Raw genomic sequence first — 21,724 nt, 5'->3', positions numbered from 1 at the left:
CCTTTGCTTACTTGACTAAGTAAAATTGAACATTCAGTTCCCCAGTCACACTAGCCATGTTTCAAGTGTTTAATAGCCACATATGGCCATGATATCTGTCAGCACGGGTTATAAAATATTCCTATGATCATGAAAAGCTCTATTAGAAATACTGGCCTAGGACATTGGAGGCTCTTGTAAGGACCTTGTTTTCTTCCCTCAGAAATGGAAACTTTATTCGGAAGTTGCATATTCCATTTCTACTTGGGTCCTATCAGACAGAAACCTAATCACACAACTATTCCTAGCAGCAAGGGAGGCTGGAAATGAGCCAGGCATGTAGCTAAAATTTACATGACTAAAAGGAGAATGGCTAATAGAAGGCAGCAGTCTCTGCCACCCCTAGGTCTAGTGAACCCCAAAGCATTCTTTGCTGCCATGCTCTGTCTTGAGTCTGGGAAGAGGATTGGATGAGAAAAGAATCTGGAAGTCACAGCCTGGTGAATGCAGGCCTTAAGGCCTAGAACCAGGTTGAGGAGCAGTTATAACTGTCTACTCCTCTTGCCTTTTGGAGACCCAGATATTCAGTCTCCCAACTTGCTTGGGGCCTACACACCAGACCCAGGGGCCTACACACCTGCCCACGGGTGCAGGCTGGGGCCCAGTAATGAAATATTGGGGCACATTGAGGCCCCCAGCCACCTCTGCTCTGAGTTCTCAGTTGATATTGTCAACTGTAAATTTCCTTTACAATTGACAGTTTTAAAGGAAACTAGAGGAATTCTGTTTTGTGGATTTCTCTCTTCACTCTCCCATCTCCCTTGGCGCCCCATCTCCAGGGGTGATCCATATAGAACGGGTGTTTTTACCTGTCTCCAAGGGAGCTGGTCTCGGATTTTCTGTGGTGGTCATGGGGGTGGGTGGGGTGGGCAGGTAGGTAGGGGTGGGCCCCAGGTGCCCCCAAATGGTCAAGTCTGGGCTGCATGCTTGCATTTAGAGACAATTGGTAAGAAATCAAGACGATCTTGGGTGGGGAGGCAGATGAGTGCTTGTCTCAAGTACCCTGGCCCCCCCAAGGGCACTAGGACATATGTGTTAGGCCTGGGTTTCTTCCCTAATAATAGTCTCTACTGTCATGCCTGCTTATCAGATAGGCACGGTCGCATGTGCTCCATTATAGCTTATCCTAGCTTTGTGATCCCACAACTATCCAAGGAGCAGATAAACAGGGGCTGTAAGAGGCTGAGACACTCACCTCGGACCCAAGCATGGCCCCTGTGAACTCAGGATGTCATGGCCCCGCCAGCCCCATCCCTATCTCTCACCAGGCTGTCAACCTTCCTCAGGCCGAGCCCTTCATCTCTCACCTGAGTGTCCTCTCATCCCATCTCCTACCCCGATTGACCTGTGTGACCCTGGGTCAGGGGCCCATGTCCTGGGGTGTTCTGTCCACATCCCAGCCTGGGATTCCTGAGTTCCCAGTCCCAAAGCTGAAACAAAGGAAGACGCATTCTTGCGGAAGCCAAGTCACTTGTCCAGGCTTAGACCTCTCCACTGCTGGAGGCTTCGCCCTCTCTAAGCCTCTGCTTCCTCCACTGGAAGTGCATCATGAGACCTGTTTGTTACATTCAGGGTCACTGCCAGCGCGGGAGTGGGGGAGCACCATACTTGCTACAAAGCAGGGATCCAGCAGGTTTCTTGCCTTTATTTCTGAGTGTTGGGAAGGTCTCAACTTGAGGTGTGTGTTTATGTACATGGGTGTGGTGTGTGTTCACGTATGTGACTGTGATATGTGTGTCCTCCGGTTAACTCCTCACATACCTTGTAGGCCTTTGATATTGGTATTGAGGGAATGAACGTCCTCACTTGGGGACCCCTCTACTTAACAAAGGGGAGGGTCAGGGACGTGGACATCCAATTCCCTTTTCCTGCCGGCCCTAAGCTCATGAACCCACAAACTCAAGTCATTGAATTCAGCATATTTATTGTCCCCATGCCACAGGAGTCAAAGGGGTGCAGACTGCTGTTGCTCTCAGACTTTGCAGAGGACATGGTGCGGGGACCCTGCGTGATGCAGGGTGACGTTGGTCCCAGTTGGTAGATGGAGAAGGAGGCAGAGCTGGGGGAGAGACAGCGTTAGAGGGGGCCTGGAGGGCCCAACAGGGCAGCCCCAGCCCGCTCAGAAGCACAGTCCCAGTCCTCACAGCCCCATCTTTTCCCCACCCAAAGAGCTACCTTCTCGAGCAATTCCTGAAAGCTGGAATCATATGGGGAATTTGCGAAAAAGGATTCCTTCAGCTTCAGTTGCAGAGTCATTCCTGGCCCTAAGGTCCAAAAGTATAACTAAGGATCCAGCCAGGAGGTCCAGATTCTTTCAGATCTGTGGGATCCCCCTTCCTGCCTTATTGCCCCTCACCCCAGTTCTTCTTTCCCAGCAAGGCCCCTCTCAATGCCTTGAACACTTAGAAGCTCAGGACTGGGGCACCCCGTGTCTCTTGCTCACATTCTGGTCTTCTCTTGCCACGAGACCCCAGGGTCCAGCCTGCAGCCCTTACCTGTCCCGTGTGAGCTGCTGAGGAGGATCAGAAGGAGGAAGAAGGGCAGCCGGGCCCCCATGCTGGCTGCTTTCTTCTCAATGGACAGAGAGATGTCTGGAGACCTGACTGGCCTCTCCTTACCAGAACTCAACCCTTAGCAGGGGTATTTTTTTTGGGGGGGTAGGTAGGAGGTGGAGGCTGGATAACTGGATTTTCCAGTTCTCCCAACATGGCTTTGAGGACCCAGGAGAGGGTCATTCAGTGGGCTGTCAGGGATAACAGAGGGTGGTCTCCTTTCCTCAATCCTGGGCCCCACCTATGATTCCCTATTTCAAGGCTTGAGGGGGAGGGTGCCCTATCCTACAGCGGGAGAGGCTGAGAGGGCAGTGGAGACCAGGGAGGTGTCCCTGCCACAGGTGTCTGGGCCCCACCCAAGCCTGGGCCTCCCAGGGCTCTTTAGGGATTAATTATTAACTGTAATTAATCGCCATCACTCCTGCCACCACAGGGCTCAGGAATGTGGGCCCAAAAGGGAGGGGTGGAGGAAGTCAAGTTTCTTCACAGTCCTGGTATCCTTCTAGGTGAAAAGTCTGGGCAATGGGGAACTTTTGTCTTTGAATGTTTTGTTTCAATTGCTCTAAAAAATCCTAGATACTCAGGTGGAGGCACGAGTTTCGTCAGATATCCTGCCACTCCCCACCCTGGCGCACTCACAGGGACGCAAGCCACCCTCCTCCCAACACCCTTCAGCCGCCCAGAGGCAAACACAAGGGCAGATGCTAGAGGGAGTTTGGAGCCCATCTAATTTACCATCTTTAAAAATTAAGAAACTCCCCTATATTCCTGTTACAAGTTTAAAAATGATCAATGATGTAAAAAAAAAAAAAGCATTAAAAATAAATTTTAAAAAATATAAAAAAACTAACTCATTTTTTATATCTTTTTAAATTTTTTTCATTTATTAATTTTTTTATTTCTAATATGATTGTTAATTTTTAAACAATATTTGCTTCCCCCCCTCCCTCAGGTGTAGTCCTCATAGAGTTTCCTTCACCAATGCACCCATGCACCATCAAATCATGGGAAGAATTGAGTTTAAGGGCCTCCGGGGTGGTGCAGTGGGTTGAGCGCTGTGCTGTGAAGCTGTCCGCAGCCTCAGCAGTGTGGGTTCGATCCCCACCAGCCGGCAAGACTCCCACATGGTGCCGCAGACCTCTCCTGTCATGCCTGCTGCTCCCCTCAGCAGTGTATTTCGTCAGTCTGCCTGTTGTGTTCCCTGCTCTGTCTCTGGTGAATCCTCTCACCCTCCCCCGCCTCTGGCCTGTACCCCAGCTCTTGTATAAAAATAAATAAATCTTTAAAAAAAAAAAGAATTGAGTTAAAGAAAAAACAAAAACAAAAACTAACAAACTCAGACTTTATTTCTGTTCTTTTCTCCCCAATAAACTTTTTCTTTCTCTAAACAAAACAAAACAAAACAAAAAAACCCAAGATACTCAGACCCAGAGAGGGAAAATGACTTACTAAGGACACACAGCAAGTCAGTCGCCATGAGATTAGCGCTCATTCTGCCAGGCAGACACACAGATAAACGCCACATGTGGACACACCAGACAGGTAGCCCCTGAACATAAAGGCATGAGCCCTTGTCTGCCTCTCTGCTCCCTCCAGTCCTCTCCTCTGAAAAGCAGTGTGCTCAGTGCCGAGGGAGGGAGGCAGAGAGAGCACCAGGCAGAGTCAGGGAGAGAAGCCAAAGGTGCCACCAGGGAGACACCAGGGAGACACCAGGGAGCCATTGTTTCCCCCATAAATGCATATGGAGGGAAACATCCAGGACTCCCAGGCTTGCCCTCCAGGATGCGGAGAATGACAGACAAGGAGTCTACTGGAGGCTAGAGCACAAGTGGGGACCAGAGAGTTTGAGGCATCTGGGCCCTAAGAGGAGAAGGGGGGCACCCTTTCCCAGCTATGGCCCTGCCTCCCCCTATTTAATCATAGCTGACACTGCCACATGCCAGTGCAGTAGAAACATCTCCTTTCCAAGGCTTAAAAGTCTTAAAAGTCCAAGGCTTAAAAGGACCCTTGGACTGGTTTTAGGTGGGCAGCCTCAGTGGGGGCAGGTGCCTTTGGTGCACACCTGGTGTAGAAGTGTGGAATCAGGGCAGTTCGGTTCCAGAACTAGGATCTCTCCCCAAACATGAGCTGTATCCCCTGGTGCCTCTCATCCCCCTCACCCCTTCTCTGCCAAAGGAATGGAAAACTGTGGGCTGCAGCTGTCTAGAGTGTTCCCCCCCCTATCCCCCTGGGTTCTTGAAAGGTTAGAGGCTGTCCCCAGACTATGACACACTCTATCCCCCTAACTCCTGAATCCTCCTTCTTCAAGGAACCCATATGCCCTCACCTTCAATGGCTGGACTTTAGGAGTGATACAGGGCACCAAGGGGCACTAAAACTGGCCAAGGACACTGCCCAAATAGTTTACTGGTCACTGTCTGTGTTCTTCACCCTTGCGCACAATTGCAAGACTACTCAGGCTCAGAGAACAACAATAATGGGATTTATTTTAACAAACCAGGAAAAAACAAAGAGTTACCGAGGCCAAAAATGACCTTTACCTCACCTGAAGCAGTGCCCAGAATTTTCAAGTCCTAAACAAAATTAGCTAAGATGGCATCTTCCTGCCACTTAGGACACAGAGCTCTTCTCCCGAACAACAGGCCACGTGTCCAAGATGGTGTCTTCCTGCCTCTGCTGACCTGGAGCACGTGACAGCCAGATTCTAGGCCAGGTTCCAACTCATGGAGACAATGGAAAACATGACAGGAGACATTCCCGGAGCTGCCAGGATGCCCCAGCGCAGCACCAGACAAGCGACACTCAAGACAGCAACTGCAGCAGCTGAACCACCTGACAAACAGCCACACTCACGCAGCTCAGTGAGGCGCCCAGCTCTGGCTCTGGGACTTTGCCTTTCCTGCTAGGCTGTTACTGCAGCAAAACTGGGAACAGTTTTACTTGCTCAGCTACTCGCAAAGCCTCTGAACTTTTCCTCTCTGAGGTTAGCTGCTGGAGGCCTCTCCATGTTCAAAGGCCCACAACAGCATTCTGGAAGATCAGTGAGGTAGGGGAGGGGGGTCGGAATTTGCTGACCCCAAATGTTGAAGATCTGAAAACTGCTGAATCCCAGAGACTCAGTCAATCCGCACCCCCTTCTGCAGCCCCTTATATTTCTTATCTGTTTTTCCACCCCCAAAATGCTATATTTTTTAGCATTTTCCCGAGGGTTATCTATTCTCACCAGTTTCCCCTTCAGGGAGCACCACCTGTAACAGTCTATAGCATCAGCCACCAGTTACAAGAGGACTTTGAGGTAGGATGGTGGGGTCTCCTCTCTGAGGAGGGTCTGGGCTGGGGACCGACTCAGGTCTGGGAGGATAGACCCCTAGTCTGGAAGAGCCAGGGGGCCAGGTAGGGGAGTCCTCAGGCTCTTGCTCATGGTCCCTGTCACCCAGAGCTTCCTGGGATCAGACTGGGACAGCTTAATCCTCTGGGGACAGCTAGCTCACCTCTCCCTGGGGATGGAGATCCTGTGTTGATGGAGGCCCCGGCACACCTGGCGCCTCTGAGCCTGGTCATAGGCCTCAGAGCCTTTAAAGAGCTGGGGAGTTGGGCTTGGAAAGGCACATCAACTGGCACCATGGACGCTGCAATGGTGCTGCTCCTGGGCCTGCAGGCTGCGTTGGGACACGGTGAGCTAGGGGCACCGACAAAGGTGTTGGGATGGAATGCAGACTGTGGGCCCAGGGAGAATGACAACTTTTCTAACTCTGTATTATCATTTTTCTTTTTCCAACAGCTCAGCTGATCCCATTGGGGATCTCTGATTTGGTGTCTGGAGGCATGCGCCCCCTCTTTGGGGAGATCGCCACAGGACTCGCACCCATCTCTGGTGGCCTCCCCTCAGTCTCTGGAAGCCTCCCCGGAGTATCTGGAGGTCTCCCCTCTATTTCTGGAGGTCTCCTCCCTGTCTCTGGAGGTCTCCTCCCTGTCTCTGGAGGTCTCCCCCCTGTCTCTGGAGGTCTCACTCCTGTCTCTGGTGATCTCCCCCCCGTCTCTGTGGAGATCACTGGAGGTCTCCCCCCTGTTCTTGGAAGTCTCCCCCCTGTTCCAGGAGGTCTCCCCCCCATCTCTGGGGAGATCACTGGAGGTCTCCCCCCTGTTCCTGGAGGTCTCTCCCCCATCTCTGGGGAGATCACTGGAGGTCTCCCCCCTGTCTCTGGAGGTCTCCCCCCTGTCTCTGGAGCTCTCACTCCTGTCTCTGGTGATCTCCCCCCCGTCTCTGTGGAGATCACTGGAGGTCTTCCCCCTGTTCCTGGAGGTCTCCCCCCTCTTCCTGGAGGTCTCCCCCCTGTTCCTGGAGGTCTCCCCCCCATCTCTGGGGAGATCACTGGAGGTCTCCCCCCTGTCCCTGGAGGTCTCTCCCCCATCTTTGGGGAGATCACTGGAGGTCTCCCCCCTGTTCCTGGAGGTCTCCCCCCCATCTCTGGGGAGATCACTGGAGGTCTCCCCCCTGTCCCTGGAGGTCTCTCCTCCATCTCTGGGGAGATCACTGGAGGTCTCCCCCCTGTTCCTGGAGGTCTCCCCCCTGTTCCTGGAGGTCTCCCCCCTGTCTCTGGAGCTCTCATTCCTGTCTCTGGTGATCTCCCCCCCGTCTCTGTGGAGATCACTGGAGGTCTCCCCCCTGTTCTTGGAAGTCTCCCCCCTGTTCCAGGAGGTCTCCCCCCCATCTCTGGGGAGATCACTGGAGGTCTTCCCCCTGTCTCTGGAGGTCTCCCCCCCGTCTCTGGTGATCTCCCCCCCGTCTCTGTGGAGATCACTGGAGGTCTTCCCCCTGTTCCTGGAGGTCTCCCCCCCGTCTCTGGTGATCTCCCCCCCGTCTCTGTGGAGATCACTGGAGGTCTCCCCCCTGTTCCTGGAGGTCTCCCCCCCATCTCTGGGGAGATCACTGGAGGTCTTCCCCCTGTCTCTGGAGGTCTCCCCCCCGTCTCTGGTGATCTCCCCCCCGTCTCTGTGGAGATCACTGGAGGTCTTCCCCCTGTTCCTGGAGGTCTCCCCCCTGTTCCTGGAGATCTCCCCCCCATCTCTGGGGAGATCACTGGAGGTCTTCCCCCTATCTCTGGAGGTCTCCCCCCTGTCTCTGGAGGTCTCCCCTCCATCTCTGGGGAGATCACTGGAGGTCTCCCCCCTGTTTCTGGAGGTGTCCCCCCAGTCTCTGGAGGTCTCCCCCCTGTCTCTGGAGGTCTCCCACCCATCTCTGGGGAGATCACTGGAGGTCTCCCCCCTGTTTCTGGAGGTCTCCCCCCTGTCTCTGGAGGCCTCCCCCCTGTCTCTGGAGGTCTCCCCCCTGTTTCTGGAGGTCTCCCCCCTGTCTCTGGAGGCCTCCCCCCTGTTCCTGGAGGTCTCCCCCCTGTCTCTGGAGGTCTCCCTCCTGTCTCTGGAGGTCTCCCCACTGTCTCTGAAGGTCTCCCTCCTGTCACTGGAGGTCTCCCTCCTGTCTCTGGAGATCTTCCCACCATCTCTGTGAGTGTCCCCACAGTATCGCCGAGTTTCTCAACAGTCTCTTTTCCTAGTGGCCCTCAGACTTCGGCTCTGACCATTCCGGGCGGCACTTCAGGAGCAGCCTCAGCCTCACCAGGTGATACTTCGCTGTTCTCTGCTCTCTGAAGAACCCCTCAGCTTGGACTGTGGCTCTGGGCAGCTTCCTGTGCTTGGCTGTGGCTGGTGCTTCCCAGAACCTCGCTGGTGTAGTGGGCTGTCCTCCGTGGCGGTTCAGTTTGTTAAGTTTCTGCTTTTCAGTTTGTTCACTTTTTCCCTGGTGGTTGGTTCTTTCTGTCTCCTGCCTAAGATAATTTTTTGCCAACTTCAAGGTCATGAAAATTTCTTACATGTCCTTCTAGCAACTATATTAATTTAGCTTTCAAATTTATGAAATGATGGATCTCAGATTAATTCCTGTGTGTGGAGGGAGGTAGAGGTCAAGATCCCCTCACCCACCCTCCGTGGATAACCAGAGACCAGACCATTTCTTTCAAAGACCTTCCCTGCCCCTCTATCCCCCTTGCCATCCTACCCCCCCCCCAACCCCATCTCCCCACCTCTGAATTGTGTGATTACTTTTACTGAAAGTCTAGTGGCCCTCCTGTGTGGGCCTATTTCTGGAATCTGTTCTGTTCTACTTGTCTGTTCTGATTCGGTGCCACGGGGCTTGGTGCCTGCAGCTTCACAGCCAGTCTCGAGATGGGTATGGTAAGTCTACCCCTTTTGTGTTTCTTTAAGATTGTCTTGGCTATTTGCAATCCTTCCATCTTCATAAAATCAGGTCATCCATTTCTGCTCAACACTTGCTGGGGTTTTGATTGAGATGCACTGGGTGTCTGTTCCTCTCCTGCCTGCATCTCTCCCAGCCATTTTCCCCTCTGCCCTTCTAAGGCCTGCCTCCCTCACCACTGTCTCTGGAACCACCTCGCCCGGGCCTGGGGCTTCCACCTCATGCACGGCTGTCTTGGGGGGCTCCATTTCTGCCACAGCTGGAGTGGCTGCCACATCCCCTGCTCAGCGTCCCGATGGTAAAGGGTTCTTAATTGCATTCACTTTGGCTCATTTGCCAGTAAAATGTTGGAGCCCCTTCTCTCTTGTTCCAGTGCAGCCACCCGGCCCTGGGGAGGAGTGCAGGGACAGGTCTTAGCACCTGTGTGTTTTGGGCATGTCAGAGGGAGTCTCCAGTTCTCAAAGGGATCTAGGTGTTCCTCAAGCTTCTGGTCATACCAACAGCCTGATGTCTCTTCTCTCACCTGTTTGCTTCCCAGAAAGGTTTTCAGCTTCCTTCCTCATGGCCTCCTCTGTCTGTCCAGAGCAAGGGGCATCCAAGTTGTCCTCCCTCCCCTGCCCTCTTCCCCCTTTCCATTCATTTCTGTCAGGGAGGCATTGTCTGGGCAGGGAGTGGGTAGAGGGAAGACAGAACGACAATCTGTTTCTCCTAGAGACCACAGAGAGGAGGGTGGTGGTGAGCACTGGGGCCCAGAGGAGAGAGGCCCACTGGGCAGATGACCCTCACAGGGCAGGAACGTTGCAGAGCAAGAGAGACATGGTAACACAGCCTGTGCGATGGCAGAGGGGTCAAAAAGATGGAGAGAAGTGGCTCTCAGGGAGTTTAGAGACTTATGGACATGTCCTCTGGATCAGGAAGAGCTGACTGGGACTGGAGCCCTTTAAAGCCCCCTCCATTGAGGTTCTGCTCCCAAGATGACAGGGGACAAGTCCATAGACAAACATGGGCTCAGAGTTGCATGGACATCAGGGTCACAAAAGTCGGGGGGGAGGGTGATGGCGGGTGGGGAGGCCAGATCCCAGCAGCCTGGGCCACTGTCGCTCTCTGCCTCTCAGGCCCGAAGCCTCAGGAGAAGGGCTCTCTCCCTGACTGGGCCATTGTGTTGGTCACTCTCGCTGTGGTGGCTGCGATCGCCAGCCTGCTATATGGTATCAAGAAGGTGAGTGGGGCCCAAAGCCGGGGGCTGTGACCTACTGCCCGGACTCTGAGATGAACAGGGGCTCCACGGAGAAGGATGGCAGCCACCACACTTAGGGAGGGGGTAGCGGGAAAAGGTCTGGCTCTGGCTGGCTGAGAGGAAACATTGACTAAGCGGAGATAGATAGAGCTTTGGGGGGTCAATGAAAGAGAGGTTGGGGAGCACTAGAGGCTGACAAGCCCATCGAGGTTTGAAATTCAGCTCTAGACAATGAAGAATTAGCTCTGGGGTGTTATGTTCACCTGGGGTTTGAATCCTGGCTCAGCCAAGATAGCTGTGTGACCATGTGCACGTTACTTAACCTCTCTGTGCACCAGTTTCCTCATTAGTAATAATAGTTAATACTTAAATAACACTTGTTTTGTACCTGTACATATTTGGTCCTACATAACAAGCATGTTTTGTAGGTGATAATCTCTCATTCTACCGACGAGGTGAGTTGTGAATATGAACATGATAGTATCCATCTCGAGGGGTGTTGGCGATGAAATGAGCTTAGGCATGTAGGTGCTTGGCACTTGGTTAATGCTAATAAATTTGTCTGATTCATTATTATTGTTTTTGCTCAAAGAGGAGTACTGGGAACTTGACTCGTTGAGAGAAGGCGGGGGACTGTTGAGGGCTGGGCAGCAGGTTCTTGAGGGGTTAACTCATCCTGTCCCTTTCCTTATCTCTAGGCCTGCCAGTTCCGGAAGGAGATGAGTGTGGGCTGTGGCTGTACTTCTGGGACTCCTCGTGGCTGCTACCAGGAGGCTCCCAGCCAGCGCTTATCTGTCAAGTGAAGGGGCAGGGCCAATAGCCAAGTGTCCTGTCCCCTTTAGCCTTCCTTCCTCTTCTAAACAGACTCCTTCCCAGACTCATCGTTTCCATTCACGTTCACTGGGATGATTCCTGGGGTCACTGGCTGCTCAGGTCTCCTCCAACAACAGTAAAAGGGAAAGTTCACTGCCAATCACCTAGCTGTTGCCTGAGATGCCAGTCTCCGGACTGTTGCCAGCCTGCTGCCTGCCCACACCCCTCAGATGCCAGTTTCTTACCTGCAGATGAGTGGACCAGCGCTGATGGTCTCCAGGGTCTCTCAGCCTTCACAGAGCCCTGTCTTCCTGTTCCCTTCCTCTTACCTAATGACCAGCAATGATCCTTAGCTGAGAACACTTTGCTTGACCCCCAGATCCCTGCCCCCTCCACCATCTCTCCTTCCATATGAAATCTCCTTGGGTTGGTTCCTGTCCCTCCCAAGACCCCTGATTCTCTCACCTCAGGAGATCAGGTGAAGGTGTCTCCCCTATGATCCTGTCTTAGTTTACTCTGGGTTGGTGATGGACACAGATCTTACTAAATAAAACACCTTGGCTTGTTTCCCAGCCACTGGGTATCTGCTAAGTATGTGGTCTTTGCTATCATGTTGGGCAGGCACCTGCCAAGTCTGGTCAATGCTGCCTCAGGAGTGTGACCCTGGGCAAGTCACTGCATTGGTTCAAGGCTGCTTACTCCCGTGTGTGCAATGAGGCTGTCGTGCACATCTCAGAGGTGTAACATGGGAAACTTCAATTCCTCAGTCTCAGAAATGCTCAATCGTCAGTCGCTAGTAAGGTGATTTGTGACCAGCCCCTCAGTCTCCGACACAACACTGTCTACTTTACGCTAAGAGATCAGCTCGTGCCTCCACTTACAGGCAGTTGCTCTACCAGGATGTCTGGGTTGTCTGGGAGAAGTTGTGTCTAAAAGAGAAGCAGGGAGTGTAAATGTCACAACTAAAGCAGATACTCAGCTACTCCGTGTCGGAGAATTCCTTCCTGTGGGCCTCATGCCTGGTCTCTATCCTCTAGATGCCGGTGGCACACCCTCTTAGTTGTGACAAAGACAGCGCCCTATGTCCCCTGGAGGTTGATGGTTTCTGGGTCACAAGTTGTTGAGAACAATTACCCCCCAGCCCCCCCGCACCCCCCTCCACACACACCGCCCCCCCTCAGTTGAGAACCATTCTCCTAAAGGCCTGGGACCCTGTGGGTGGGACCAGTAGAAAGACGGCCTGTCAGTCACTCCTGAGCCTAGATGGAGCCGCCTCTACTTCCCCATCCTGCAGGATCCATCACCTGGGAGGCAGGTTGCCCTGTTCCGAGGCTCTAGTCTTTGGCCTGATTCCATGAAACTTCATTTATCTCCCATTAATCTCCCTAATGAGCAATTGGACTTCTTTTCCTCTTTCCACCCATTCCAGCCCTGCCTAGGTCTCAGGAACAAGTCACGCCAAGTGACGAGAAGAGCTCATATGTCTGACAGCCTAGTCCTCCCATGAGCCCCATACCCCGAGACGCTGGCCTCTGCCCTCTAGGCCCTGACCTCCACTCCTGCCTGCTCAGCTTCCCTGGAGAGGCAGGAGCCAGCCTGGCCTTGACTCCATGCTGCTGGGTAAACACTTAGTGATTGTCTGCTGGCGCCAGGTACTGTCCCAGCCACTGGGGACACAGCAGCGACCAAGGCCTCACCTTCGGGCGCCCTCTCGCCTTGAGAGGGGACCACTGTGAACAAATCAAGTGAGCAATAGTGGTGGTGACTAAGAAACCAGGGCCCACAGCTTTCTTTCTACTTCGAGACCCCCGCATAGTCTGCGTGCCCTACTCCAGCCCCAGGTAACCCGGAACCCAGGGTAAGAATGTTGACAGTCTCTGAGCTAATGCTTGCTTCAGGCAAGGAGTCAGTCACCTGAAAGAGAAGAGGGAGACTCTGAGAGAAGCTAGACAAGAGCTGTCTCTGTTTCTCTGTAGGGGGGTGGAGGCTCCGAATTAAGGGGCCTGCCCTGGGCTAAGCAGGGAGGGGACCGCTGGGGTGGGGTGAGGCAGGCCCCTGTTCAACTGCAGGCAGCTCTACAAAAGATCTCAGCCTCGTTCTCCCCTACACCCCCAGTGGCCTGGACCTGCCTGCCTCCCTGGGGAGGCCTGTGACGGCAGTTTCTGCGGTTCTGCAGCTGTCCTGTCTCTTTCCTCTGTCACTGTCTCCATCTTGTGCCATCTCCGCGTGTATGGAGGCACCCGTCCCTGTAGCCATGGGCCACGTGAGGGCTTCCCCTTGGTGCTCTTTCACCTAATACTCACGGGCAGCCCCACCCAGGGCAAAAAGAGAGATATGTGTGAGCAAGGGGTGTGGAGAGCCAGGTGGACAGGACAGGTGGAGGGTGAGCATGAAATTGGAGAACAGAATTTGAATCTCTACCCAAAACGTGGGCTTCCAGTCATGCCCTCCTCCTCTCATGCCACCAGAACTCAGTCCTTCCAGAACCCAGTCATCTGCTCCCATATCCCCAGAACCCTGGAGGCTGCCCCTCCCAGGCCTCTCTTCCTTGGCTGGGTCTGGGTCAGGCGCCTGCCCACTCTGGTGCTTTTCCTTTTCCCTGGCCCTGATGCCACCCCTTGGGCAGGCACTAGTGCCTGGTATATGACGCAGTGGCCGCGGTCTCCCGTTATCAGGGCACCTCTGTGGGGTGGGGCAGCTCCATTTGTTTAAGGTTTAGTCCCGAGGGGCCCCAGCCCCATGACGTCAAAGCCGGCCCTATATAAAGTAAGTGGACCCCAGTCCATGGCCCCAGGCAACCGTCTAGCTCAGACATGGCCCAGCCAGCCCACAGCATCCGCTCCAGCTTTGGCCTCCAGTGCTGTCTCCTCTTCCTTCTGGCTTTTTGGGAGGCAGGTAAGAGTCCTAGTGATGGGGGTCACCATTGCACAGGGGATTAGAAACAGACAGGACTGTGTGGTGGGCAGGGGTGGGCCTGGGGCAGCAGCACAGTTAAGGGACTCAGTGTTCAAGCTGACTGGGTAAAGGCCACATCGAAGACGAAATCCAGCCGATGCTCTCCTTCAAGACAGCCCACAGGCTGCCCCCAACAAGCGGGGTGACCGTCTAGTGGACATAAGGACCTGATGACTGGCAGTTTGGGGTGGGCAGTGGCAGGGATCTGACATTTTCTGAGCACCTGTGATGTGCACAGAATTCATGGGTGCCTGTGGTATTTCATCTCACTTCACATCCTCAGATCCTCTGAGGTGGTTCGTGATATCTCATTTTATAGAGAACAAGACTCAGAGACAAAGGGGGCTGGTCACGGAGCCAGAGGGTGGCAAGCAGGGATTCAGCCCCTCCCCTCAGCCTGCTGGCCTCAGGGAGGGTGGTGAGCTTCCCGACAGTGAGCTCACCATCAGGACCTGGGTTCTGGTCCTGACACTGACCCATTTTAATCAGTCTGGACTTGCAGGCATATTTAAAATGGCAGGATGCTCCCTGACCAAGCCCAGGAGTTGATGCTTGTCAAACATGTACCACATGCCAGGCGCGATTCTAGGCACTTCGTCCACATTGACTTATTTAATCCTCATGGTGATTAGATAAGGTGGTGCCATTTGTCCCATTTTATATGTGGGAACATCCCATGGCTTCAGTGAGAAAATGGGCATAGAAACATTTAATGAACAAAACAGATCCTACAAGATAAAGTAAAATAATCAAACTAGTTCTTGGCTAAGAAGCAGTCCTGTGACAGAACCCGGGAAGCAGAGATGCCAAACACGGAGCTGGGTGATTTGGAGGAGATATGCGAGTATAGATCCAGAGGCGCAGCAGTGGATGGGCCAGTGTAGCAGGGCACTGATGGTGGCAGCCAGGGCCGGAAAGCCGTGAGTCTGCAGGGCAGTATCTGGGTGGCAGCAACTTCTGCCAGTGGTGTCTGATTGAGGGTGTTATCAGTTTCTCTTTCCCTGAGTACAGGGTCTTGCTGGGGCCTGAGAGGACTTGGAGAGGGAGACCCAGTGGCTGGCAGATGGCAGGAGCAAGGACTGAGGCATCTTCAGGTTGCCTCTTGCTGGGTCTCAGTGGCGCCTTCAGTCTGTTCTGATGTGATGCCCTTCCCAACCTCAAGGGCCGGAGACGGAAGTTCTAGAGCTGCCCTCAGAGGCCCAATCCCCCATCTCACCCTCTCAGCCCCTTCCTGCTGGGCTGATGCGCTGCCTGCTGCTCGTGACCCATTCTGTGGCACCGCCTCTCCCCCCAGGAAGAGGAATGTGTCGGGGACAGCAGGGAGTGAGTCATGCTTCAACTCACTCCACACACACTTTGGAGGGAGATCTGAGAATTTGCTTTCGGCACAGGACAGGCACAGGGCTTCTGGGACAGGACACTGGGCTCTGTGGGAGGGCTGGGAGGTGACCAAGCAAGAGCTTGGCTGGGTAGATGGAAGGGTCAGGGGACCTGGACACTTGGATCCTGCAGAGAAGAAGGAATATGTCACAGGTGGGGAGAGTTGGAGACTGGGGTGGGATGGGAATGGGGTCAGGGCTGAGGACACAACCCTGACCAGCAGAGTGAAGGCAGGGTAGGAAGATGGGGTGGAGGAAGACGTGAGCCTCCTTGTCACCTGGGGGCCTCCTCTCATAGGAGCAGTGCATACATAGATTAGACCCTAGAACCCCCAAGAGTGTATCCTACAGTCACAAAGCCATAGGAGCAGAATCTGATTTAATCATCTAAGGGGAACGGAGGCAGGGCTAGGGGTGCTGGAGAGAACCTAAAGAGGATACTCTCCTACTGTTATTTGTAACTGTTATTTAATTTCTATGACAAAGTAGTATATGCTCATTATAGAGATGGCAAGATAGAAAAAATTAGAAAGAAAGAAACTCTCTTCTAATACTCCCTAGCTACCCAGGCAACCATGTGAGTATATTTCTCTTTAGCTTTTTTAGTATTTTAGGCCACATGTTGTGTGTATTTTAGGCAGACATTTTATGAGTTTATGCAGACATTTTAACAAGCACTTACCCTCTTAACTGCAAATGGAGTAAGTCATTTGGAGGGACAGGACACCAAGAAACCTAGGAGGCCCCTCTGGGTGAGGCTGCCCTGACAGAGACCCTCCATGGCACGATCACTTAGCAGGATATCCACCTTCTTTTCATTCAAGTGAATGAAGCAGATTAAAGAGACCTTTGGAACTGTACATAGTTTTGATATTGTGGGAGTTGTTTTCAATCTCTCTCTCTTTTTTTTTTTTTCCAAAGACTTATCCACCTATGCACACAAGAACTGGGGCACAGGCCAGAGTGCGGGAGGTGAGAGGACCCACAAGAGACAGAATGGGGAACAGAACAGGCAGACTGATAGAAGTACACTGCTGAGGGGAGCAGCGGGTGAGACAGGAGAGGTCTGCTGTGCCATGTGGACAGCTCCCTGGCTGGCCGGGGATTGAACCTGTGCTGCAGAGGCTGCAGATAGCCTCACAGCACTGTGCCCAACCCCCTACGTCACCAGGGAGGTCCTGTTTTCAATCTCTTATCTGAGCTGAGCATCTACCTCCCATGTCTTGTGCTAAGGCCAGATTTCCCTCTCTGTCAAGTCTTCTTTGAACAAAATAATTCTTTCAGGCCATTTTGTAGTCAGTGAAATGAATATCTCATGGTGAAAACTTCCTAGGGAAATAAATTTGCTACCACTGTTTGATCTACTGAGAAGAAGAGATGGTCACCTTGTCTTGGGTCCTCACTCACTGATAGACCTGCAGCTAGGCTCAGGGCCAGGGAATCCTTGCGCTTCAACTCCAGATTTATAGCTGATGGTTTCACAACTATGTAATGAGGCTCAAGAATTTTAAGATCTCGGGGCCTCCTCTGGTGGCACAGCGATTGAGCACTGGGCTGTGAAGCTGCCCGCAGCCTCTGCAGTGCCAGTTCAATCCCCGGCTGCCAGTGAGGGTCCCAGATGGCACACAGACCTCTCCTGCCGCACCCGCTTCTCCCCTCAGCAGTGTATTTTATCAGTCTGCCTGTTCTGTTCCCGGCTCTGGCTCTGGTGAATTCTCTCACCCTCCAGCGCTTCTGACTGTACCCAGTGCTTGTATAAATAAATAAATAAATCTTAAAAAAAATAATTTTAAGATCTAGAGTGTAGTTGACTGTGTGGTGTCCTGTAATCAAATGATGCGTGTTCCAGAACTAGTGGGCTAGAGGCCTTCTTTAACTATCGTTTTATGTCTCGGGGGTTCAATTACTTGTAATATAACAGAAGTTACTTCTTGGCCTTCCAAACTGGGAAAGGCACTGTCTGTTTGCTTTTCATTTAACAAACATCATAGGTTGTTGGCAAGCCTTCTTAAGAGTTTTTGAGTCTTAAAATAGCCCTTCCTTCATCCATCCAATAAAAATTTATGATGTGTTTCTTGCAGGTCAGTCATTGTTGTAGGCTAAAGATGTACAATAAATAAAACAAATACAAATCACTGCCATCATGGAATTAAACTATATTTTATCGTATATCAGAAAGTGATGGGTTCTGGGTTGATAAAACATAGCAGATAAACTCTGCCTGGGAATGCAGGGGGAGGAAGGGCTGCCTTTGAGGAGGCAAGGCAGGCCAAGGTAGGCACTGGGATGCATGGAGCTGGTGAGGTTGAAGACATCCCAGGTTCTATGGCAGGCATGGGGCAGGGCTGTGAGCCCAGGCTCCCCTTACATCCAGAAGAACAGGGCACAGTGGGATTATTTCCAAGACTACGATTCTGATTCCACAAAAACTTTCAAGAATCTCCTATGTTTCAGAGTCCTCTATGCTCCATAATTCCTTTAATCCTCACACTAAACTGGGTGCATTATTTACTATTTCATGATTGACAGTTGAGGACTTGGGGCTGCAGAGAGTTGAAGTGACTTGAGCAAGGACATGCAGCTGGTGCGGGACAAAGCCTGGATTCTTTCAGGCCAGTGGAATTTGCCACTTTGCTCTGCTGCTCACTCATTCATTCCACTCAGTAGATGTTTTTTCATCCTTTATGTTTTGTTTGTTTTTTAAAGATTTATTTATTTATTTATACAAGCACTGTTAGTCAGAAGCACACAAGGGTGAGAGAATTCACCAGAGCCAGAGCGGGGAACAGAACAGGCAGACTGACAAAACACACTGCTAAGGGGAGCAGCGGGCATGGCAGGAGAGGTCTGCGCGCCACGTGGGACCCTCACCTGGTGGCCGGGGATAGAATTGGCGCTGCAGAGGCTGTGGGCAGCTTTGCAGCCCAGCACTCAACTGCTATGCCACCAGGGGAGGCCCTCATCCCTTATGTTTTAAAGCATCTGGGATGTAGTGAAAAGTCTGACTTTGCCAATGACTTAATCTCTTTGACCCTCCTTTCGTCACCTGTAAAATAGTAAGATCGTATACTTGCCTCACAGGTGGTAAAGGTTAAGGTTAAGCAAACAAATAAATGAACAGCATTTTTCTGGGGTCCACAGTGTGGGGGGAGGGTTCACGTTCATCCTTCTCCAAGAGACTGGGTTCATCCATGTGGTTGTAACCCATAAAAGCCTGGCCTGGGGGCCCAGAATGTATGTTCAATACTTGCTGAGTGTCCTTGGGGAGATGACTTAACCCCTCTGTATCATGTTTTATTATCTATGAAAGGGGAGAATAATAAATAGTTCTCAACCTTGAGAAAGCTTAGCCATCATTAGGCAGCAGGATTGTGTGCAAATGACTGTTCCTCTGTGACACTCAAGCTTATGGGCTATAAAGTAGGTTTGCTACTTTACTTATGGGCTATAAAGTAGGTTTGCTACTTTACTTATGGGCTATAATGTGGTTGCTTGTGGGGACCTGGGAGTCGCATCCCAGTATGAAAGAGAATCCAGAAAGAGAATATGTGATGCAGCCAGTTGAGCCTGGTCTGGAGAAGGTGAGGACGCAGGGTAACTTGCGCTGGTGTTGCTGCCGAGGATGGAGAATGGAACTGGGGTCATGAAGCCAGGGCCTGGCAATTTCCCAACCTTGATTCCCTTTGGGAACTTGGATTTCTCTCCTACTTGCGCAGCCTTCTTGTCCCACCCATATTTCTGGCAAGGACTGAACTCCCAGCCCTCAACTCTCCTCAGCTTGGAGGCAGCTGGATTGTGGTTTCCTGCGCTGGGAATGAGTCCAGGTTCTGGTTGCCACCCTGAGCTAACAGAGGCTGGCAATCTTAGTATGTAACTACACTATCTCTCCCGCTCTGTGGCAACCTTAGTCTTTCACTCTCCTGGAAGATATCAGAGACATCTCTTGTTTCAGCCCCATATCTGTTCATGATAGGGGTGTTTTCCCTCACACCTTGTCCTTAAACATGGTCATGTGCTCCCAGAATCCAGCTATCTTGTGAACTCCTCTCAGAACTCCCCAAAAGATCCCCTTTTCTTTCAGGAGGGCCACATTCATCTCTCCCAGATTTGGTGATGTGAGGAAGGGGATTCTGTAGGGGAGCCATAAAGGTCCAGTCACCTCACCCACTTCCCTGCATCCAGACCAAGCTGCACCATCAGAATGAAAGCTTCCCATCCTCCAATCCCCTTCTCATATCCTTCTCTCATTCATCATCTGTGTCTACTCACTAATTCCCATGGGGAGGCTCTGCCAGAGTCCTCCCTCATTCTCTCACACTGTGACATTTGACATGGACCTGGAGTGTTACAAAAAGAAAGATGGAGATTCTGATCATTATTCCCTTTCCCCACAGCTCTGCCATGGATGGGAACTCCATTCCATAAGTATCTAACCCCAAAGGAGAACTTCTAGAGCAAAATGCCAGGCAATATCTTCTCACTACATTTCACAGTGTGTCAGCAGGGTAGGGGTCAGAGGATGACAGGCACACAACTGTAGTGTCAAGTTGAAAGTCATAGGAAAGAGTAATTAACAAACAATTTTAAACATTTATTTATTTATATATATTTTACATTATTGTTCATTTTTATTTATTTATTTATTTATTTTTAAAGATTTATTTATTTATTTATACAAGCACTGGGTACAGTCAGAGGTGCGGGAGGGTGAGAGAATTCACCAGAGCCAGAGCGGGGAGCAGAGCAGGCAGAAGGACCGAAGTACACTGCTGAGGGGAGCAGCGGGCGGCAGGAGAGGTCTGCACGCCATGTGGGACCCTCCTCTGGTGGCCGGGGAGCAGACGGGGATCGAACCGGCGCTGCAGAGGCTGCGGGCAGCTTTGCAACCCAGCGCTCAACCGCTGCTCCACCAGGGAGGCCCTATTGTTCATTTTTAAACAATGTTTGCTTTTCTTCCCCCCCCACTCAGGTGTGGTCCCCATAGAATTTGCTCCACCAACGCACCCGTACACCATCACCTCAGTCCCCTGTGCTCCTCCCTCTCTCCCGCCATCTCTCTCCCTCCGCCTCCCCTGAAGAATGTCTCTGGTTTATATTTGTCTGGGGTTTTTTTTGTTGTTGTTTTGTCGTGTTTTGTATTGTTATTATTTTTTCCCTACTGTCTTATCTGGCTCCCCTATATTCCTCCTATAAGTGAAACCATCTGATATTTTTCTTTTTCCTTCTGACTTATTTCACTGAGCGTAATTCCTTCTAGCTCCATCTGCATTGCTGCGAATGGCAACAGTTTATCTTTTTTGATTGCTGAATAGTATTCCATTGTGTATATATCCCACATCTTCTTGATTCAGTCATCTACTTTCAGGCATTTGGGTTGTTTCCAGGTTTTACCTATTGTAAATAGTGCTGCAATACACAGGGGTACAGGTATTATTTTGAATCAATATTTTTGTGTCCTTTGGGTAGATCCCTAGGAGTGGAATTGCTGGGTCATATGGTAGCTCCATTTTTAGTAGACTGAGGAACCTCCAGACAGCTCTCCATAGTGGTTGGACCAGTTTGCACTCCCACCAGCAATGTAGGAGAGTTCCTTTTTCACCACATCCTCACCAACATTTGTTGTTGCTAGTTTTTTTTTGATATGTGCCATTCTTACTGGTGTAAGGTGGTATCTCAGTGTGGTTTTGATTTTCATTTCTCTGATTATAAGAGATGTTGAACATTTTTTCATATGCCTATTGGCCATTTGCATTTCCTCTTTAGAGAAGTGTTTTTTAAGTTCTTCTGCCCATTTCTTGACTGGATAATTAACAAATAATTTTTAAACATGAGATGAAGCTACATCTTACTTGCTTGGAAGGATCAGGAAATATTCTACATAACTAAAAAATTGAAATTGAGAACTGAAGAGTAGCGGTGGGGAGGGTGTATTCTTGCTGAAGGCACAGCCAAAGCAAAGGCGAGAGATGGGGTAAGAATGGGGATTTGATAGCAGAGTATTCTGAGGAGACTGGCTGGGGGGATATACATGCAGTAAAAAAAGGTTTCCTAGTGGTGAAGGTGGGCAGGGGAGGAGGGGAGTTCAGGAGGAAGTGTCTTATTTACCTCTCCCTGCACAGGAGCTACCACATTTCAGGAACTTCAGAAACCTGGTGAATCTCCAGCATCTGGTCATTCAGCCCCCACTCCCACGCCAAGCCTCGTTCACAGTGCTGCCTCTGACCACAGTGCTCTTCATTCAGGACACAGTCCTCCAGACCTTCCTAAATCTATAGGAACTCAAATGCCAAAATCCCACTACAACTCCACACTTCATTCCAAGACAACTCACAAACCTGCAGATAACCCAAAAAATGCTACAATTCATCCTGAAGTTCCTTCTACTTCTGAACAAAACCCCAGCAATCAAAGAAAAGGCCCATTTATTCGACAAGAACCTTCTTCTAACTCTCCCAACATGCATAACAAATCCTCTGATGCAAGTCATTCAACACCA

At 51.3% G+C, this 21,724-nt stretch overlaps 2 protein-coding genes across 2 annotated transcripts in view; one reads left to right on the top strand and one right to left on the bottom strand.

The window, feature by feature from the left end:
* LOC311188230 (class I histocompatibility antigen, Gogo-OKO alpha chain-like) overlaps positions 1–21,724 on the top strand; it is a gene marked incomplete at both ends in the record, with an annotated part of 867,329 nt that overhangs the window by 375,041 nt on the left and 470,564 nt on the right. The gene's annotated exons all lie outside the window — the stretch shown is intronic.
* SFTA2 (surfactant associated 2) lies at positions 2,012–2,595 on the bottom strand (the record flags this gene model as incomplete). The annotated part of the gene is made up of 3 exons (XM_084229013.1): positions 2,012–2,098; positions 2,215–2,303; positions 2,535–2,595. 3 exons carry the CDS (start codon positions 2,593–2,595, stop codon positions 2,012–2,014), a joined length of 237 nt encoding a protein of 78 aa, XP_084085139.1.

Source organism: Talpa europaea (assembly GCF_964194135.1).
Source record: "Talpa europaea genome assembly, chromosome: 2".
In the NCBI taxonomy this organism is placed as follows: domain Eukaryota; kingdom Metazoa; phylum Chordata; class Mammalia; order Eulipotyphla; family Talpidae; genus Talpa; species Talpa europaea.
This window is presented reverse-complemented; position numbering and strand designations above follow the sequence as displayed.